At 40.2% G+C, this 20,691-nt stretch overlaps 1 protein-coding gene across 19 annotated transcripts in view; it reads left to right on the top strand.

Annotated features, from left to right (window-relative positions):
- Nucleotides 1-20,691, top strand: part of Baz2b (bromodomain adjacent to zinc finger domain 2B) — a 306,980-nt gene that overhangs the window by 188,109 nt on the left and 98,180 nt on the right. For all 19 annotated transcript variants that reach the window (XM_029536235.1, XM_029536246.1, XM_021191954.2 and 16 more), the window contains 2 exons: nucleotides 13,265-13,411; nucleotides 17,671-17,721. In XM_029536235.1, the coding sequence (XP_029392095.1) occupies nucleotides 13,267-13,411; nucleotides 17,671-17,721 (196 nt within the window). In that variant the 5' untranslated portion in view covers nucleotides 13,265-13,266. The remainder of the gene's footprint in view (nucleotides 1-13,264; nucleotides 13,412-17,670; nucleotides 17,722-20,691) is intronic.

Genomic DNA, 20,691 nt, shown 5'->3' with positions numbered 1-20,691 from the left:
CATGTAAGGGTCCAGATGGTTAGACATATTTCTCCAAGTTCATGATGGTAGTCAGATAAAACATGCCCAGTGCAGTGACGGTTGGGGAACTCTGACTTCTTCCTGTTTTCTGTTGTCACTGTACCGAGGATGTGGGCACAGTGACCTTCCTCTTGGGTAGTCAGATAAACATTGAGTTTTGAGGGACAGGGAAAAATCTGACATGTGGTTGTGAGGCAGGGGTAGGGAACACAGACCAGTGCAATAGAACTTAAGGTAGGGTTTTGGGAATGGAGTGAATGAGCTGGTAGCTGACTCCAGCTATGGTTGTAGTATGCTTGGAGAGCATGCAGTTTTGAGGGGCTGAGGGCATAACTTAGTGAGTTCAGCGTGCACATGGCCCCGGGCTCAGTGCCCAGCAGTGTGGCAGTTTTGCCGAGGTCAGCACAAGAGCCCCAGCCCAAGGCGTTTATGGTTCCTTTGTGACTATGGGGAGGGTAAGGTTGCACCACCACAAGTCTTTACCTAAGATGAGGAGAAGAGGGGCGTTGAGATGACCAGTCAGGCGAAAACAAAAGTGGAAAGAGTAACATGATACTGACAGCACCAGATGGCTGTGGTAGATGGAGAGAATTTGATTTGTTTTGGTAAGATTTGGTTGTAGTTAGATTAGACGCATCCACATTAGTAAACTTTAGTTTGTGAATGGATTCTGCTGCTATTCCTCGACTACTGTGGTATAAACTTTTCTGGGAAATAATCTGCTTACCCTAAGGCTTAACTCAGAAAGTGTGACGAGGGAGAGATTTGATTACCCAACAGGTTTCATTTTAAAGTAAATGTGTAATGTTCACAAAAAGAACTAAGAAAAGGGTTTTTGCTCCATATTAATCCCTAGTATTTATGAAACTTCGGGAAAAGTTAAGAATCGTACTCTTCCCTAAAAAGCAAAACAAGGAGAAAACAATAGTTTAATTGAAGCACTTCCCTTACTGTCTAGGAAAAAGCAAAACAAAACAGAACAAAACAGATTATTTCTCTGGTTCTCTCCCCAAAGCAGTACCTCCTCCTGAATGGTGAAGCTCGGATCCACTTGGTGAAAGGTGTACATTGAATTGAAAATTCCTTATTTCTGTCTAGAGTTCAGCTTTTCTTTGAACTTATTCAGTCTGAAGTTTTCTCAGTTTCTTGTATTATCAGGTTAATGTGTTTAACCAAAAATGTAAACTATCCAGTCATATACCTTAAGATATCAGCTCTGTGTCCTCCATCTTCTCCATCCAAGACGACGACTGAGAATGTTGGAACCTGCTATTCACCATTATGCCCTTAAGTCTTTGCTGATAAATGTGTATTCTCATTTTTTTAGATTGGGTAATCTAATGATGTCTCTTTAAGTTTCTTAATGCTATTGAATAACTCAGTCTCTCTCTCTCTCTCTCTCTCTCTCTCTCTCTCTCTCTCTCTCTCTCTCTCTCTCTCTCTCTCTCTCTCTCTGTGAGAATCAAGAATTACGAATGTATGGTAGGACTGTGCGGTGGTGGTCTGAGCCTTTAATCCCAGCACAGGCACTGGGATTCTAGGATAGCCAGGGTTATACAGAGAAACCCTGCCCAGAAAAACAAACAAACAAACAGATGCTGTGGTAGGCTAAGATGTCCATTCATTACTATAGGAAAGTTTAGACAAAAGCTGGAAGGAAATTGTCTTGGCACTATGCTATTGATTATTAAACAATGACAGTGCTGGCCAACAACATGAATGAGCTGCCTTTCAAAATACATCTGGTCCTTTAGTGGAAAATTGCTAAATGTCCTTGTCATTTTGTGATTCTCTTTGTTAACAGGGATTGAGAAGAAAGCTCTAGAGCTGATGATCATTTCTGTACTTTTGCACTATTCTGAGCGACTGCCCCCACCGAATGCTAACCACTAGCCAACCAGGAGTTACTGTTGGACATGTGGTTGAGCTGTCCTGTTAAAGTCCCTGTAAGAACACATTTTATCTGGTCATCATCACATTTTCCTGTGCTACATTAAAAAACAATCAAACAAAAATATTACATTTCTCCCTTAAGATATAGAAAGTTATCACCTGTAATACACAAGCAATATTTTTAATATAAAATTGGAATAGACCTAAAGTGTAAGAATATACGAAGAAATGGCAGCAAGTCTCATTGCTCAGAGAAGCCACTGTGACCATTTTGGAGAACTCTCCTCAACTTAAGTATTTTCAGTCAGTTCTTGTTTTCTTAATACATTATCACACACACTCACACACACATACATATATATAATTTATATATATATGATTTTTATATATATGTAATTTGATATATTGATATATATATACATACACACACACACACATATATATATATGTATGTATGTGTGTGTATATATATATATATATATATATATATATATATATATATATATATATGATTTTTCAACACAGGGTTTCTCGATGTAGCCCTGGCTGTCCTGGAACTAACTCTGAGACCAGGTTGGCCTCAAACTCTGAGATCTGCCTGCCTCTGCCTCCCACTTGCTGGGACTAAAGGCGTGAGCCACCAGTGCCTGACTGTAAATATTTTTATATAACATCACATCAATAAATGTATTTATTTTTTCAAGGCGATCATTCTACATGCTATTTATGTTCCTTTTCTGTTTCACTTTGTATCATTAGAAAATAAGATTATTAACACATAAGTATTTTAGTTTTTATCAAATCATTGGTTTTTTACTCACTGGAATTTTCCTAATATTTTCATGATCTGTTAGCAGCTTCTATTTTTTAATGCTTAGGTTTTAGGGACCATTGTAAGTAATTTAGGAGAAAAGGCTGCATCAGAGACGTTTATATGTTCTAGACTTTGCTTGTTCTTTATTTGCTAGCCTATGATCTATGATTGAACTGCATCGCGCCCCAATTATTTTGTTTTTATTGAGCTGATTTCCTGCTATGCTTCCTTTTTTATCTTCAAACAAACAAAACCATGTCTAGAATGAATGCGGCATTCTAGCTGTGTCCTACTACAGATGAAATCAAATGGTTTCTTATGAAAAAAGTTGCTGGCACTACCGTCGTAGGCATTGCATGCTGCAGGCAGTTCTGTGCACTGAGCTACATGGCTGCTCCTCCCTTTATGCTGGTAACACGCAGTTTTGTTATGCAGCCCAAACCAGACATAATCTCAGATACTATGGCCTGTTACGTGTGAGCTACATCCATCATAGACAAATACTCAAGACTTTCTGTGTATGGCAAGCTACTTAGCCTTTCTATGCCTATTGTAAAAATTAACAATTTTACCTGGAGTTTATTTGCCTTGATTAAAATAATGAAGTTACTTATCATAGTGCCTGGTACAAAAACATTCAACAAATAATGTTGTGATTGTGTTGGTAGGAAGGTTGAACCAGTGTTGACTCTGACAGTCATTTGTCACAGTGATGCTATTATGTTTAAATTCACCTACTACCACACACATATCACTGTAAATGTATGTACATATGTGATTTTTTAAAATTTCTCTTTGAGGATTTTTCTAGTCTTATATTTGTCATATTTTTAGTTCTGTTTATGCCAACTTATTTCATTGTTGAATTGTTGTGCCTTAAGCTTTATGTAATTATTCTTTTTATTTACTTCAACAAACTCTCACCTAAAAAACAGTGAGTTCATTTTAATTCTTTTCAAATTAATAAAAAGATGTATAATTGGAAAATTTAAAGAGTAAACAGTAGGCCCACACAGTTTTCATTTTAGGACTAGAAATGAGGGTTTGAGGTAGGGTGCTGACCTACTGTGCATCAGGCCCTCTCTGGGTTATATGCTCCAAACTGCAAAAGAAAGTGAAACAGATTTTCACTGAGTTCTTTTTAAAGCTTCTTGGTAAGATGGCTGAAGACAGTGGCCATGGTGTTTACCATGGCAGTGTGTTTACAGCTCTCTGACGTGCTACCCCAAGGCTTGCGTGGCTGCCAAAGCTGCTGTGTTAACAATAATAAGCCCTGTCTGTCTGTCTGTCTGTCTGTCTGTAGTGCACAGGCCTGTCTGTGTGTCTGTCTATAGTGCTGTGGCTACAAATGGAGGGTTTCGTGGACCATATGTTAGTGATATATTGTAACTGTAGTGTTACTAATAGGATTTAAGGTGCTAAGTGTCATTGTTTAATTGGAGTATATATTTTTAACAAAGGTTCCTGTAGGAAGAATGGGTTTTTAGTAAGGAAGATGCAAGTACACTTGTAAACAGCTAGGAGTCTCATCAGGGTCAGATAAGCTTCTAAATTTTATAGATCTCATAGTCTGTCACAGCTACTTTGTGGCTATGAGGAAGCAGCCACCATTAGTAAAAGAGAGCTTGCTAGATCTTCATTCTTAGTGACATGGCAGAGCAGTGTGGTAGCTATGGTGATGGAGAAAAGTGGATAAATTTCAAATTCATAATAGGAATAAAATAGATCTGATAGGTCAGAGGATGGACATGTTTATGTCATCCCTCTACACGGAGCATCAAGTCCTGGCTCCTGTGTGGGGTCAGCTTCATGATTGAAGAGTCATTACATAAACTGATTGGTACTCATGCCCCCTACCGCTGCCGCACCCCACCCCCTCTATTCAGATTTGTGCCATCTTGTACCAACGGGTCTTTTTCCTCCTGGTTGACTTGTGGACTCTCTCTGGCAGAGCCACAGGTTCGTTTGATCAGATTTTGCTAATTTTCATTTCACTAATTACTGTGATTCCCCCAGTGTACTAGACTGTGTCTCCCACAGAATATTTGGAAGGGTAATTTCCAGCAACAACAAACCATTCTCTCCTTTCACTGATTTAACTGTCATCAATGCAAGAACATGGTAAAATGGCATAAAAATATGTACAGTGAAAGCTATTTCCCTCAGCCTGGACAAGTCTCTAGTGGGCATTTTCTCAGTTTTTTTCTAGATACATTCTGCCAACATGCACGCATTAGACGTTACCTCCATCCCCTTATCCTGAGCACAGAGGAGATCGTGCTGACTAACCCTGTCCTTTTCACTTAACAGGTTAGCTAACACAGATCTACCTCTTCCTTTAAAAAAAGGTGCACTTAATTCAAACTTGAATAGTTGGTATTGATGGACATAGTGTTTACTCTTTTGCAGTTGTAACATGCTAATGAATCTCATTTATATCCATTTCTTTCTTTCTTTTCTTTTCTTTTTTTTTTTCTTTTTTTTTTTTTTTGTTGTTGTTGTTGTTGTTGTTTTTCGAGACAGGGTTTCTCTGTGTAGCCCTGGCTGTCCTGGAACTCACTCTGTAGACCAGGCTGACCTCGAACTCAGATATCTGCCTGTCTCTGCCTCCCAAGTGCTGGGATGACAGGTGTGCGCCACCACTGCACTTCTGTAAGTGCATTTCTAGTATAAATGCCCGTGAGGACTTGAGCAGGGACTTGTAAGAGTCTAAAGACAAACCTGATATGAGGGTGACCAGAACAAAGTAAAAATTTTAAATATGCTCTTCATTGTTTTTAACCATTTGTTATTTAGAAAGGACGTATTTTTTTCCAATTCCTACCTGTTTTCCCTGAGAGGAATGGAATATTTATTTTAGTTCATCTCTTAAACTGCGTCCATATTTTATATGGGGTTAAACAGCTTCTCTTAGACACATGGCTTGTTTGTTGCAGACATAGCTTGCTGCTGTTTTCTGGAACAGCCATCACGATTTCTCCTAAAATTTTAATTGTCTTTCTTAGTTGAACAAAGCTTTGGTCTTTTGTTTGTTCTTTGGAGTGTCTCGTGTTTGGGTTAGTTAATCAGACATTCTCTGTCTTTATCTTTCAAATTTTTGTATCTTTGTTAGAAATCTCTGAGCTTAAACCCATAGATTGATTAGACCTGTGGTTTAGTTGATCTGCAGACATGTTCTAATCCTTTGTTATTATTCTCATATATCTATTTGTCTAGGATAACCTCTTCCCTACCAATATTTTCTTTCAAAGGAGTGCTTAATCTTTTGGATAGAAAAAGATATTCTCTGAATAGATTATTTACTGAGTAATAAATATAAAAGCCAGTGATTTGCTTTTGGATTATTTTCTCATTTTCAGGTCTCTTGAGGTCTCTTGAGTAAATTTTTAAAAGATTTATCAGAAACCTGTAATTTAGCATGGTGTGCATTTGGGCTATGGAGAAAGCTCCCTTGGCAGTGTGTCTATCATGCCCATGTGAGGGCCTGAGCTTGGACGCCAGTGTCCACTTAAATGCTGGTCCTAGCAGCATGAGTCTGTTACTCCAGAGTGCTCCAGGTTCAGTGAGGGACCCTATCTCAGATGAGGTTACTAAGGTAACATTTGACATCCGAGGTGCCCTTGTGCTCAAGTACACTTGTGAAGACACATATCCAATACATGCATATAACATACACATGTGTGTGAACACACACACACACACACACACACACACACGTCTTACTCTAAAGTCCAAGCTGACCTGGAATTCTCTCTGCAGCTCGAGCTAGCCTCAGATCTGGGACAGTCTTCCTGAGCCCCTGGATTGCTGGCATAGCACATAGGAGCCACACTGGGGGCTTGGGAGTTTTATTGGTTAGGAGAGGGTCATCCTTTAACTACCAAGTGTGGAAAACTTACTGGAACTTGCAGTTAACTTCAGTTCAGGCACAGAAGCAGTCTTTTGGGAATCCAACACTGAGTAGTAGATCAGACTGAGCACAGAGCCTTCATCATCCGACTTTTCAGGATGTACACAGGCAGCTAGCTGCTCATGGTTGTAGCTCAGTGTGAATTGACAAGGAAATAGATTTTTATATTTTCATTTGAAATCATAGCAGACTGTCTAGTTGCTTGAAATAACATTTTGAAATATACTAAGACTTTCTCCCTCCCTCCCTTCCCCTCTTCCTCTCTCTCTCTTCCTTTCTTTCTTTGTTTCTTTGGTTTTGGTTTGATTTTTGGTTGTTGTTTTTTGTTTTTGTTTTTGTTTTTTGCTGTCCCACGAACTCACTCTGTAGACCCGGGTGGCCTCAAACTCAGATCCTCCTGACTATGCTTCCCCAGTGCTGGGATTAAAGGCGTGCACCACCTCCCCAGCTGATAAATGTTTCTTAATAAAATTATTTGCCCGGTATATGTTATACCCACATGATAATGGTGTCCCTGTCTGGTGAGTTCTTGGTGCTGCACTCTCCCCCAGTCTCTCAGCAGAGACATTCTTGTTTGCTGTTTGACCATTATTTCTGTCTGCTACCTGATATCTTGGAGCTTTATATATTCAACTTTTTGATCAACTAAACGATTTTAAATTTTTATTACTGTTGTGTGTGTATGCACCACAGCACAGATGTGGAGGTCAAAGGACAGTGTTCTGGAGTCATTTCTCTTCCTCCTTGTGTGAGTTCCAGGGATTGTGTAACAAATGCCTTTACCTGCTGAGCCACCTTGTTGGCTGTAGAATACTTGAATGGAAGCATTTTTACAACTTCTAGAAAGTAATGAACTTACCCCACTCTGTGGCTAGTGGATCCACTAAGGTAAGACAGGCAGTGACTGTCTCTTGAGCCTCTTCCTAACTGGCATTATATTTAAAAAGGAAGGAGCCAAGTGGTGGTGGTGGTGCATACCTTTAATCTTGGTACACTAGAGGCGGGACGGGGTGGGGCAGGGGCGGGACTGGGGCGGGGCCAGGCCAGTAGATCTCTAAATGTAAGGCCAGCCTGGTCTACAGAGAGAGTAGGCCTACACAGAGAAACTGTGTCTTGAAAATGAAACAAGCAAACAAATAAGAACCCCAGAAGATGGAAGGAGTCACTGAATCTGGTTTTGGTACTTTGGCTTCCCACAGAGAACTTTTGGAGTGTTAGCAGAGTTTTCCCGGTTAGTAATACTTTCCGAAGAGCACAAGCAAAGCCTATTCCTTTCCAGATGGATGTTTAACTGGCACTGCCCACAGGAGCCGGGGACCCATTGCCATTATTTGCTTCCAACCCTAAGTTTGTAGGTATTTTTGCAATAACTTGTTAGCTACTCATACACCCAGTGAGGAGATGAACCCCAGGACCTCCCAGAGGTAGGGGAGCACTCCACCTCTGAGTAATACTCCAGATCAAACCGGTACTTTAAAGAAAAAAAAAAAAACTGGTACATTCTTTTTTCTTTCTTTTCTTTTCTTTTCTTTTTTTTTTTTTTTCTTCTGGTTTTTCGAGTCAGGGTTTCTCTGTATATCTCTGACCGTCCTGGTACTCACTCTGTAGACCAGGCTGGCCTCAAACTCAGAAACCCACCTGCCTCTGCCTCCCAAGTGCTGGGATTAAAGGCAAGCGCCACCACTTTAGGCACAGCCTAAACTGGTACATTTTTAATAGTACAATATTGGTGCATATGAAACAATGAAGCTCGCTGATATGTTTATTCTTTTTAATCAATATGTCTCCCTTCCCTATTGCACCTGATCAGGTTGTGCCTACCAGGTGTCAGTATTACGAAATCCTGTGGTTACACAAAAGAACATTTGATATGCATGAGTATGAGCAACAGTATCTGATCATTGATTTCTTTTTTGTATATAAAGTCATGTGGGAAGAAGATTTTTGTGGCCTTTTTGTTTTTTTTTTCCCACAATCCTGATTATAGTAAGTCCTCAGGATTGTTACAAATAAAGATCATTTTAGAACACAGAAGTGAGTTTATCTTTTCTAGCGTGAGCACTGTGACAAATGACAACAGCATGCCTCTTATTTAAGTTTTCCACAATTAGGAAAAGTTGTATAATATTAAATTCTGAGAGGTACTTTGACCAAATAGATCAAGTATAATTTTTCCGTTTACTGCATTGGCTTAGGCTTGTAAAATGAGCTTGAATCATTGTATTATTGTAGGTTGTTTAGAGTTACATCTTTGAAGAAAACCCACCTGATGCGGGTGCCGGTAGTCAGGCTCAGGTCCCCCCAGAAGAGTGGAAAGTGCACTTAACTACAAAGTCATCTCTTCAGCCCCCAATTTTATACTATAATATTAACTTTCTAGTTGTAGTAATTTTACCCTAATTTATCCCCTCCCTCCCTCCTCCCCTCCCTCCCTTCCATCTATTCCTTCCTCCCTCCGTCTACCCTTCCCTCCCTCTGTCTATCCCTCCATCTGGGAATGTAGTCTAGACTGGACTTGAATGTATGGGTCTTCACCTTCTGGGCACAGCCTTCTTGGTAGGTGAGACTATAAGACACACCCCTGAACCTGGCAGCTGGTTAACTCTCTAAATAAAGAGGTCTTAAGTCATACCTTAGAAACTAGATAATTTTTTTTTTTCTGTTTTGTTTTTCGGAACACGTTTTTTCTGTAGAGCCTTGGCTGTTCTAGAACTCGCTCTGTAGAGCAGGGTGACCTTGAACTCACAGAGATCTGTCTGCCTCTGTCTCTGAGTGCTGGGCTTAAAGTCATATGCTACCACTACCTGGCTAGAACTATATAATCTTATTGATAACCTCAAAAGACACACGTATATGTATTTTATAGTTTAGCCCAGGAAAATGCTAGGGAGGGAAATGGTGTTCTCATAGTGCGTTCACTCATCTTAACCTTGTGATTATATAGGCAGAAAGAAATGTTGGTGATGGATTGAATCCCAACGAAAAGGATGTTCTTAAAGCAGGGTCAGAATGTAAGCGGGCAGCCACAGGAGCAGTCAGATGGGCGGGCGCTTTGCCCCTGGTAGAATCTGAAAGTAGGTCATTCCTACACATCTAAATGTTTTTGTTGTAACAAGTTTTTCTTCAATTACTTGATGAGTTAATTTTACTGATTTGTAATTACTGTATTTTCATCGAGTACTTACAACAGCAGACTGTTTTATCATCTATGTTTGTATTATAACTTATTTAAAAAGTTTTACAATAAAAGTCCATATACAAAGATAGCTATGAGCTGTTTACTTGGAAGGAAAAGTGAAGGGATAACAGAAAAGTACAGCAGGCTCCTCTGTAGTTAGAGCACCCGTGGAAAAAAGCTTGTTCGCTACCCCATGGTTCCACAGCCAGCATTTGTCTGGCTAAGCAATGGAAAAACACGATGTGGATATGTGTGGAGCCTGTTAATACTAATGTACACTCTTAAGTATCCCTTTGGTTTCTTTTTACCACCACCTATATTCAGTGGTCACTATAGAAACATTTTTGCTTATTAAGACAAGCTAGTCTGGATGAGGTGGTTCACACTCAAAGTCTCAGCTCTTAGAAGGCTGAGGAGAGAAGATTGCCAGGAGTTCAAGGTCAGCCCATCTCTGCTGTGAGACCTTATGTAAAAACTAAAACAAACAAAACAAAAGCCAGAAACCTAGGTCCCTGCTAAGAGTGATGGAGTGTTAGACCATCATCACCCATTTCCATTCACTTCTTTGATCTTAGCATCTTTATGTTATTTCATAAAACTAATTCCGAGACTATGTGATATTTTCAGTTTCACAGCCAATGAAATCCAAGGCAAACTTTTGCACATAGAAAGCAATTGTTTTAAAATTGGTCCACAATAATCTGTTTTATTACTAAAAAAGTTTTTCTGGGAAAAGAACTCATGTTTTCATCTTCTTTTCCTTTCTCTCTCTCTCTCTCTCTCTCTCTCTCTCTCTCTCTCTCTCTCTCTGTGTGTGTGTGTTTCTCTCCCCCCTCTCTCTTTCTCTCTCTCTTTCTTTCTCTCCCTCCCTCTCCCCTTCTCTCCCCCCTCTCTTTCTTTTAATGAGAATTGATGGTCTGGAGAGATGGTTCAGCACTTAGAGCACTGACTGCTCTTCCAGAAGGACCAAGGTTTAATTCTGAACACCCACATGACAGCACAAAACTATTTGTAACTTTAAGATCTGACACCCTCATATAGACACACATTGGAGGCAAAATTTAAAATAAAAGTAAATTATTTTTAAAAATTAGAATGATGAAAAATAATTTCTGAAGAAGGTGTTAGCCATAGGTCTTGGCCATACGCCTTAAAGGGCAATTTTTCTGTATCTGACCCAAACCAGCCCTTAAACATTGGTCGGTTTAACCATCAGTAGCACCTCTGTCTTTTTCTTAGACAAATCCTGTTAAAGACAAAGACTCTATAATAACATGAACTACATACCATACGTGCATCTAAGGAGGTGATTGGCGGCAGTACTCGGGTTTTCAGAGTAGCTATTGAATTGTACAGGAGGCGTTTTGAAGTGGTCTCACTCAAAATGCTGGAGAGGGCTACCTTCTCTTGTGTGATCCCTTCTATCAAGAAAAAAATGTGTGTCCTTGAATTCCCTTGATACTTCAACATTAACCTTGTATTTAAGTACTCTAAATTTCAAGATGTAATTGAACAACTTTTTCAAGAAAATTTATTCTGTATGAATTGCCAATAGCATATAATACAGATCCTTTTTTGTAACAAGATTATTATTGGTGAGAACATACATATGATGAATCATAAATTCACTAATAGCACTATCTTTTCTTCTTTTTGCTTAATTCATAAACTTTGTGATTTCTGTGCTTAGTTAGAATATCATTAAAGTGACCGTTGTCTGTTAGGTTCTCATGCTTGAATATCACCATTTCAGTGAAATTGTAATCTATGTTAGATTTAACCTACAGCAGTGAATTGCATTAATAAGAATGCTAAGAAGTGATTCGGTCACTATAAACAGTTCATACTAAGGCTATTGAAACCATAGTGGAAACTTGGCTCTAATAAAACTCTAAAGAGGGGTCTCTCTCTCTCTCTCTCTCTCTCTCTCTCTCTCTCTCTCTCTCTCTCTCCTTCCTTCCTTCCTTCCTTCCTTCCTTCCTTCCTTCCTTCCTTCTCCCCCCCCCCACTTCCTGACATAAGATGCTTCTGTCCAGAGTGAGAAGATGAAGAAACCGTTTGTTTATATCGATGTCTTCTTTCTTTCCTTGCCCTCTCAGCCTCCCTCCTATTTTCTTCCCCTTCTGTCCTTCCTCCTTCCTCATTATAGGGGATTTCCCAGTGTGGCTCAAGTTTGCCTTTAACTAGTGAGCCCCCATCTCAGTCCCCCAAGTATTTGAGTTTAAAAGCGTAAACACTCACACTCAGCCTGTTCTGCCTCCTTCCCTTACCATGGTGGTTCTCAGCGTTTCTAACCGTGTGACCTTTAATACAGTTCATCATGCTATGGTGGGTGATCCCACCACCACCCCCGACCATAAGGATATTTCACTGCTACTTTATTACTGTAATTTTGCTACTGTTATGAGTTATAATGTAAATATCTGATCTATAGGATATCTGATATACAGTCCCACAGACACACGAAAAGGGGGTCACAAGTTGCTAACAACTACTTCACAGTAATACAGAATCAGGCTTAGGAACTTTGAGAAGAGGGGCTGGAGAGATGGCTCAGCAGTTCAGAGCACTGACTGCTCTTCCCAAGGTCCTGAGTTCAATTCCCAGCAACCACATGGTGGCTCACAACCATCTGTAATGGGATCCGATGCCCTCTTCTAGTGTGTCTGAAGACAGCAATGGTGTATTCATATACACTTAATAAACAAATAAATAAATAAAAAATCTTTAAAAAAAAAAACAAACCTTGAGAAGAGTGAGAGTATTAATTTTTCCCAAGTTGATGACCTCACACACTTGCATGAATTTAGGCCATTTTGTGAGATGCACAAATCTGCAATTGATTAAAGGATATGGTGCACCTAGAATTCAATTTGTTCCAAGCTGAGTTTCTGGGACACATGCCTGTACTCCCAGCAATGAGCCTGGGATGGGGAGGGGGTTTAAAACCAGCTTGAGCACAGCCCTGTTTCCAAAACAAAATTAAACCTGGCTCATAAGTGTTCATCTTAGTTTGTGTTCTATCGCTACCACATCTGGGACTGAATGATTTACAAAGAGAGTTCGGAAGCTTAAGAAGTAGGAAGTCTGAGTAGCTAACCATGCGAGGTGACCTCCCTGGATGGCTACCTGCTACACCAAAAAAGTGGGGGGGATGTATTTTTATAAGAATAAGATTATTTTCTCGTTCCTGCCCTGTTCTATAAGAAAGGCATCAAAGACTTTGAGTCTTCTAGGCCCCACCTCCTCCTCTCACACTGAGGACTTAAGCCTGAGCTGGAGTTTGGGCAGGAGTATTTCAAGCTGTAGGAGTATTTTGTTCATGTTTCACCTTTTATTTCTAAATTGAAACTAGACTTTTTCAAAATACGTAAATAGGTAAAATGTATAAACCTGTCTAATTATGTTGAGTAATTCTGCCTAATACAGTCTTTTTCTTCTGTCATAGATATGGAGTCTGGAGAATTGTTGCCATCCTCACCAGCCTCCTCCGCTACACCAACATCATCTTCTGCTCCTTCTGTGGCTTCAGCAGTTTCAAAGAGCAGCCTTTCCACAGGAGCTGCTTCACTTAGTTCTACAGCCAGCCCATGTGGTTAGTGTCCTTTAAACTCGACTCAGAGACCTGTTCTTTCAGGATTTTGTATTTACATATAACACTGAGCTCTAAGTAGCATATTGTATTTACATATAACACTGTGCTCTAAGTAGTATATTGTTCTTCTGACATGTTGGATAATTGCTGGGGTGAATGTGTGCTCTTTTTGCTTCATCTAGATTTTCCTCTGGCAAAGTCCTGATTACTCCTGTTCTCCACATCCGTAATTCTTCCCTGAGAGTTTAGTCTTAGTTTCATGATTAAGAGTCCCAGGGCCATGGAAAAGGGAAGCAAGAGAGATGCCCTTGGTGCTGACAGTAAAGTCTTTGCTTTTAACATTTGTAACACTGTACTTCCTATTTAAAGTGAAGCAGTGTGGGCTGAGGGCTATATCTTAGTGGTGAATCCTTTGGTTCAAGTCTACTTGGCAAAGTACAGGTATACAGGTGTGCTGTGTGTTGTCTTCCAACCCAAAGATGCTTTAGAAGTCCCTGATCTACATAATTCAGTCATCTGTTTTCTTGTCTTACTTGATTCATTGCATTGGCCCATGTGTTAATCTGATAATTCTCTTTATTTAAAAATAAATTCATGGAGTGAGTGACAACAAGTTTCACCCTGGATCTTAAAACAGTTTGATCTCATGTTTTTGATCTATAGAGAGCAATAAAAACAGAACATTCATCTTTAAAATAGAAAACCTCAAGAATTCTTTCATGAATTCTTTGACAGCATTCTGCTGTTTCAAACGTTATCCTAAAGTTTATTTCTTTGTCATCTTAGTCACTGATGGTGCTTATACAAATTCCTTTATGTGCTAAAAGATATACATTGAGTTTGTTTTCAGACACTATGCAAACAGCTATTTTCCGTTGAATCAATTCCTTCCCCAGTTCTGAAGTTTTACTCAGTCATAGCTGAGGCTGTTGCTATGATGAATCCCAACAGAGCAGGTGAGATTCTGGATCAGAGGCACAGTAAGCGACAGGAGCACGCTGTGGCATGGCTTCCCTCTGTCCACATCAGCTCTGTGGCTCGATGATGATGGAATGGGGTTGTGAGACAGTCGAGAGCACATGCTTGAGAACTCCAGGAGGTGCCCTCTTTAAGGATATGCAGGGGTTTGCTTCTGTTTTTTAGAGCACCTAAACTTGTTCATTTTAAGTCCAGTACTGAAAAGTAGCTCAGATCAAGGGACCTAAGGATTTGCCTTCCTGGGACCTGGAGTGATAGCATTTCGAGGTGTTTAAAACCAGTGGAATCTTTACTTTGGTTGCCATAATTGGGACAAACAGTATCATTGCCATGAGAACAGTTATGGCTAGTGACATATGTGGGCTTTATTGGTTTTGTGGGGAAAAAAAAACATTATTTCTTCTCATGAAGGAACTTTTTCCATAAACCACTTGAGTTTGAGGTCAGCCTGGTCTACAGAGTGAGTTCCAGAACAGGGAAGGCCACACTCAGAGAAAGCCTATCTTGAAAAACCAAAACAAAGAACTAAATGAACAACAACAACAAAAAATCCCTCCAAAACTCCATCTTTTCCTAAAATATAATTTAGACAGTGCTCACCAAAGGTGTTAAATAAATTGGGTGTGTTAAATAAAATTAATTAACTATTGTATTAAAAGAGAGGCTCTAAAAAATCAAAAGCTCTTCACCGAAGGAAGACAAGCTTTGCTTAAACAGTGTCTAACGATGTTGGCCTGGTGTTGCGGATGCAGCCGAGCCTCTTTGCCCTTGGTCTAAGTGCTAGTATTCCTGGCATGAGCCATCACATCTAGCAAGCCATGAACAAAGACTGCAGTGAGTAAGAGGCAAGCCAAGAGGAACGCTCACTCACTCACCCACTCAGTCACTTACCCACCCACCTACTCACTCACATACTCACTCACTCACCCCAGTGCTTATAAAGACATTCATTTGCCAGGAATAGAACAATCCTGAACAACTTTTGCTCTGCCCTGAGCAAGGCAGATCCATGCCATTAGAACCTTCGTGTAGAAGAGCAGCTGCTGCACACCATAACCAGGCCCACAGACACTCAGGTACCTATGTACTGACTCTAAGGCAGAGCCAAGAGAATGACATTTACTATAATTGCATAAGTCAACCTTGCAGAGTACATTTGTTGGAGGTTTTTGACTGTTTGACCTAATACAGAGATAGAACACTAAGTAATTTGAATAATAGACAATCTGTACCATAGTCTACTGCTTTTTCTTTTTGTACATTTTTCAGGTCAATCCCTTCAAACAATTGCTAAAATCAGCAGCAGAATCTGTACAACTGATGACTTTTGTGGTTAAGGATATACTAGGCATGCTTATCTTTAAATGAATATTTGCATCATTATCTCAGTCCCTACAAATGTGAGCCAAGATGGTGCATATGAGGAAATTGTTGGGTTGATTTAGTTCTCAGTGTTGTGTTACACACACACACACACACACACACACGTAGGTAGGTAGGAATGTTTAACTGTGATGGGAAAGCATGGGAAACACATCACGCACAGATAGGAAACACAGATAGGAAACTCATCATGCTCAGATAGGTGGGGGGGTGGGGGTTATCCTGATGAGATCTGCCTGGGGAAGTGTGAGACTGTTATTCTCACCTGTGTACCTCACAGCTTCATGAGGAATGTTCTCTCTAGACAGAACAGCTCTTCAGACTAGACCAGGGGAGTGAGGTAAGCCAGGGTTGCAGGCCAAGAGAGTGAATGCTTTTCCCAGAAGCCCCACCTAGAGATTTTCACTTAATCTTTCCAGAATTGTGTGAGTGGTAGTCTTGGCTTCAAGGAAGGACAGGAAGTGTGGGTTTTAACAGACCATATTATGGCCCTTAATAAAATGGGCCTTCTGTTAGGAAGAAAGGAAGGAAAGCTGGCGTGGTCATAAGTGCCGTGGCTTTACAGAGGACAAGAAGGAGGCCATGCTAGGAGCAGGCCATGACAGAATACTTAGAACCTAATATGCGTGCACAAAAGTTTATGCAGAATAATGAAATGATTAGAGGCAAGGACTTTGCAGTTGAAGACTGGAAGATTAAACCTTGGCTTGCCACTTTTTGGCTTTGTGAATTACCTTTTCGTAAGGTTCACTTGTTTCATTTGTAAGGACAAAGAGTAGCAGCTGGTTTAAGTATTATGATAAATGAAGTAATGACTGACCTATAGTTGATGCCTAGTAAATTGTTACCATTATTTTTTTTCTTATCCTTTATCCAATTAGAATGGTTGGTATAAGGACAGTGATGTCAGGTGACATTTCTGGCAGGGTATGACAGTTTGTAAGAAGAATGCAACCAGAGGTGCAGAGGAACTTACATTTATATTAACATTTGTAGATAGGCACATTTATTCACATGTAAAATGCTGTGGGCCCAGGTTGAGGAGGACTGGAAGTGTGGCAGGAAACAAGGCTCCAGAGACAGCGGGTAACAGATTCATCTGGGATAGAAAGACTACATGGAGGCATAGAGAGAAAGAGAAGCCCTGACATCACATGGCATGTTCACTGAAAGGCGAGGTAATGAAAGATGTGAAGAGGAGATGTATTTGTAAGGATGGAGAACTAGGTTATCTTTATGTTTATTATACGCCAGTGGTCTATATATTTATATTCTGTGTTGTTATTGGTAGAAAATTTCAATGTTTCCAGTTTTGAGCATTATAAATAATGCTGTTCAGGACATCACTATGTATAGAAACAGATAGATTTAAGCATATTCTGACACCTGTAGTATCACTTTTCCTGGCAGCTGTGTTTTACCGTCCTCGTGCGCAGCACGGGGATCGTCAGAGCTGGGGGTAGCTTTGGCCAGTGAAGCAGAGGCACCTTTCCAGTTGTTTGTAAGACTTTTAGCTTCTCAGCTTCTTTTTTAAATGCCTGTGTAGGGCTTTGGATCGTATTTCTAATGAGTCAGTCTTTTTCCTTGAGTATTTGTGAATTATTTTAGATATGAAACGCCTTTAAATTACACGTGTGGAGACACCTTTTCACCATCTGATATGTATGTGTATTTGTTCATTATCTTTTGACAATAAAACTTCCAACTTCGATGAAGTCAATTTTCATGGTTTTACTTCTGGTTGCTTTTGTTTCTTACTGAAGAAGTCCTGCTTTGTATCCATGGCTAAGCATATATATTTAAGATTTTACTTACTTCTTGGCTTAGTCTAATCTGGCTACTATAACAAAACACCATATAGTTGGTAATTTATATGTATTAAAAATTTGTGTTTACAGTACTTGAAGCTGTGAAGTCCAAGATCAAGGTGTCACCTGACTCAGTGTCTGGTAAGTGTGTGAAGTCTGTTTTGGTGTTACTATTACATGATACTGGCTCAACATTTTATTAAGTATTTTCTATGCAAAGAGACTTACATGGCATTTCATTCTAATGGTTAATATTCTAAACATTATGGTACTATCTGGTGAATGCCCCCTCACTTACAACAAGCATGGAAGGGAAGTAGACCGGGAAATAGTCATTTGGAGAATGTACCAAACACGGTATGGCCCTGTTATAACAGTCTACTGTCCACAAAATCTAACCTGTTCTGCACAACTAGTTAATCACTTCTGATGGTGACCTAATAGTCTCCATTAGTCCCTACATCTTAAAGATGCACCTCTTTTTAACATATTGAGGACTGAACTTTAAACACGTGGAATTTTAGGGAGCAAACTGTATCTAACCTACAGCATTGAAAGCTTTTTCCTTAGTGATTTTTATGTTCTTTATGTGTCCTTTCTCAAAGTAGAAAAAAAATCAAAAGCAGGTCAGTATAGCTTTTCCAGTGTAATAAGGTTCAGGCCCTCAAGAAAAGTAAGAAGGTTGTAGTTCTTGACTTTTCACCCTGACATAGCTCTCTCTTGTGAGGCTATGCCAATGCCTGGCAAATACAGAAGTGGATGCTCACAGTCATCTATTGGATGGAACACAGGGCCCCTAATGAAGGAGCTAGAGAAAGTACCCAAGGAGCTAAAGGGGGCTGCAACCCTATAGGAGGAACAACAATATAAACTAACCAGTACCCCCTGAGCTCTTGTCTCTAGCTGCATATGTAGTAGAAGATGGCCTAGTCAGCCATCATTGGGAAGAGAGGCCCCTTGGTATTTCAAAGATCATATGCCCCAGTACAGGGGAATGCCAGGGTCAAGAAGTGGGAGTGGGTGGGTTGGGGAGCAGGGCTGGGAGAGGGTATAGGGGGCTTTGGGGATAGCATTTGAAATGTAAATGAAGAAAATATCTAATAATAAAATAAAAACAAAACAGTGCCACCTATCTTTAGCCTGATGGGACATATTTGGGTTGCTTGTAGGAGTGTGGGTGAAGCGTTACCATAGGAACATGGCTGATCAGTAGCTCCTGCATCATCAAAGTCCCACACTAGTATGATGATAATTCCTGAAAGCTGCATCCTTTGTGCATAACTTGTTGGCAGCTCCGAGTTCTGGAGAGTCTATCCTCCCAAACATCGCTGCTTTCATTATCTTCCCGAGGAGTTTTTTGAATCCTTAAGTCTCAGGAAAACCCTAACCCTGTAAATTCCCTTTGTTTATTGAGTCCTGTGAGCATTAGAAATTGGGGTTCAGTAGCTGCAGAATACTTTTTATAAAAGCACTAGTCTATTAATGAGGATTCAGCTCTCCCAGCCTAGTTCCCAAGTCCCTACCTCATGACAGTTCGATAATCTCATTGTGGTTTTGACATATGAGTTTGGACAGAACGCCAACCTTTTAATTTCTACTACATAGAAAAGCATACTTGTTAGGGTATCAGGGCAGTGAGACAGACTGAACGCAGGCTTTCGGTTTTAGACTTCTCACCTGTTGAGCTTTAGTTATAATATGTGTCAGGTCTGATAAAGATAACACAAATCACTAAGCATAGTCAAAGTAGACTGAGATTTAATCAAAATACTCGTAAAGGTACTTTGAAACTATTGAGTAACTGGCTCCTGGTTCCCATGACTGACTTCAGAATATTGCTGCCTAATTGACCTGTTAAGGAACTTACCTCGGATTCAGTTCAAGCCACTTTCACAACTGCTGGCTTCATGATTGTCCCACCATATCTGCAGTCCAGTAAACTCTAACCGGTCCTCCAGCCCTTTCCTAAATAAACAATTGCCTGGGCCAGGAGTTTGAGACAGAAAGATTACAAACAGGAGGCTTGCTTGTGGTGCATAGTAAGTTCAAGGACAGCCCAGACAACTTGACAACTGGCAGAATTAGAAAGGCCCAGTAATGTATTTCATGGGTGGAGTACTTGCTTGGAGTTCAATCCCAGAGCGGAAATGAGAAGAAAGGTGAGACGGAAGAGGAGCGGAGGAAGTGAGAGGACGGGAAGAGAAGCAAGCCTAAGCTCACTTACTTAGAAGTTTCCCCTGTGCTCGTTGTGTAAGAAACGAAGTGCAGTAAGTGCCAAACTCAAAGACACAGCTTTTCAGTCTTCTAGGAGACAAATATTTGTGGTTTCCTGTACAAAGATTATTGAGGGCTTTTCAAGAACTTCGCTCTTTGTCTGCAGTACCCTTATTGATGATGTCCATGGCTGTGAAGGTCTCCTACATCACTACTTAATAACCAGTGTGTTCCCAATCCTTCTTTTCCTGACTACTACTTGACTCTTACTTTATTTTCTGCTAAAGTTCCTGCATCCTGCTTTCTCAGAGAGGCCATGTGTTCTGTTCCCTCGCCTTCTGTGTCTTCCAGGTCCCAGCACAAACTCCCAGCACTTCCCTCCTTGATCTTCTAGCAGCTGACCACTGACCAATCTTTGCTTGCCTCTTAGGCTCCGTTACATCACTCTTAGTTTTTTGCTATTTCTCTAGCTTCTTCAGCATTTATTTGTTTGTTTTCTTTTGATTTGGGTTTAGTTTCTTTACTGAATTTTTTTTTAGGTCTTGGGTCTGAGGTCTTTTATCTTTAGGCTCTTTGTTTAAGTGTACCTGAATGAAAACTATCTGAACATTTTCAGATCCTAACTGTACATTTTGTACAGATGCTTTATATACACACATCTCAACTGCGAAACCCAAACTAAAAGTTTTCATTTTCTACCAAACCAGTTTTTCTTACATTCTTCCCCATTCATTTACATAGTAGACCACTGTTCCTCCGGAAGTCCAGTGGCTTCAACCGTGATTTTTTTTTTTTCCTCCACGCCCACATATTATTCCCAGTGGTTCTGCTTTCAAAATAAAGCTCCAGGTGGTATCTTCTTACTGGCCCTCTGTCACTTCAGTAGGTGGCACCAAG

The sequence above is a fragment of the Mus pahari genome, chromosome 3, assembly GCF_900095145.1.
Source record: "Mus pahari chromosome 3, PAHARI_EIJ_v1.1, whole genome shotgun sequence".
Classification (NCBI taxonomy): Eukaryota; Metazoa; Chordata; class Mammalia; order Rodentia; family Muridae; genus Mus; species Mus pahari.
This window is presented reverse-complemented; position numbering and strand designations above follow the sequence as displayed.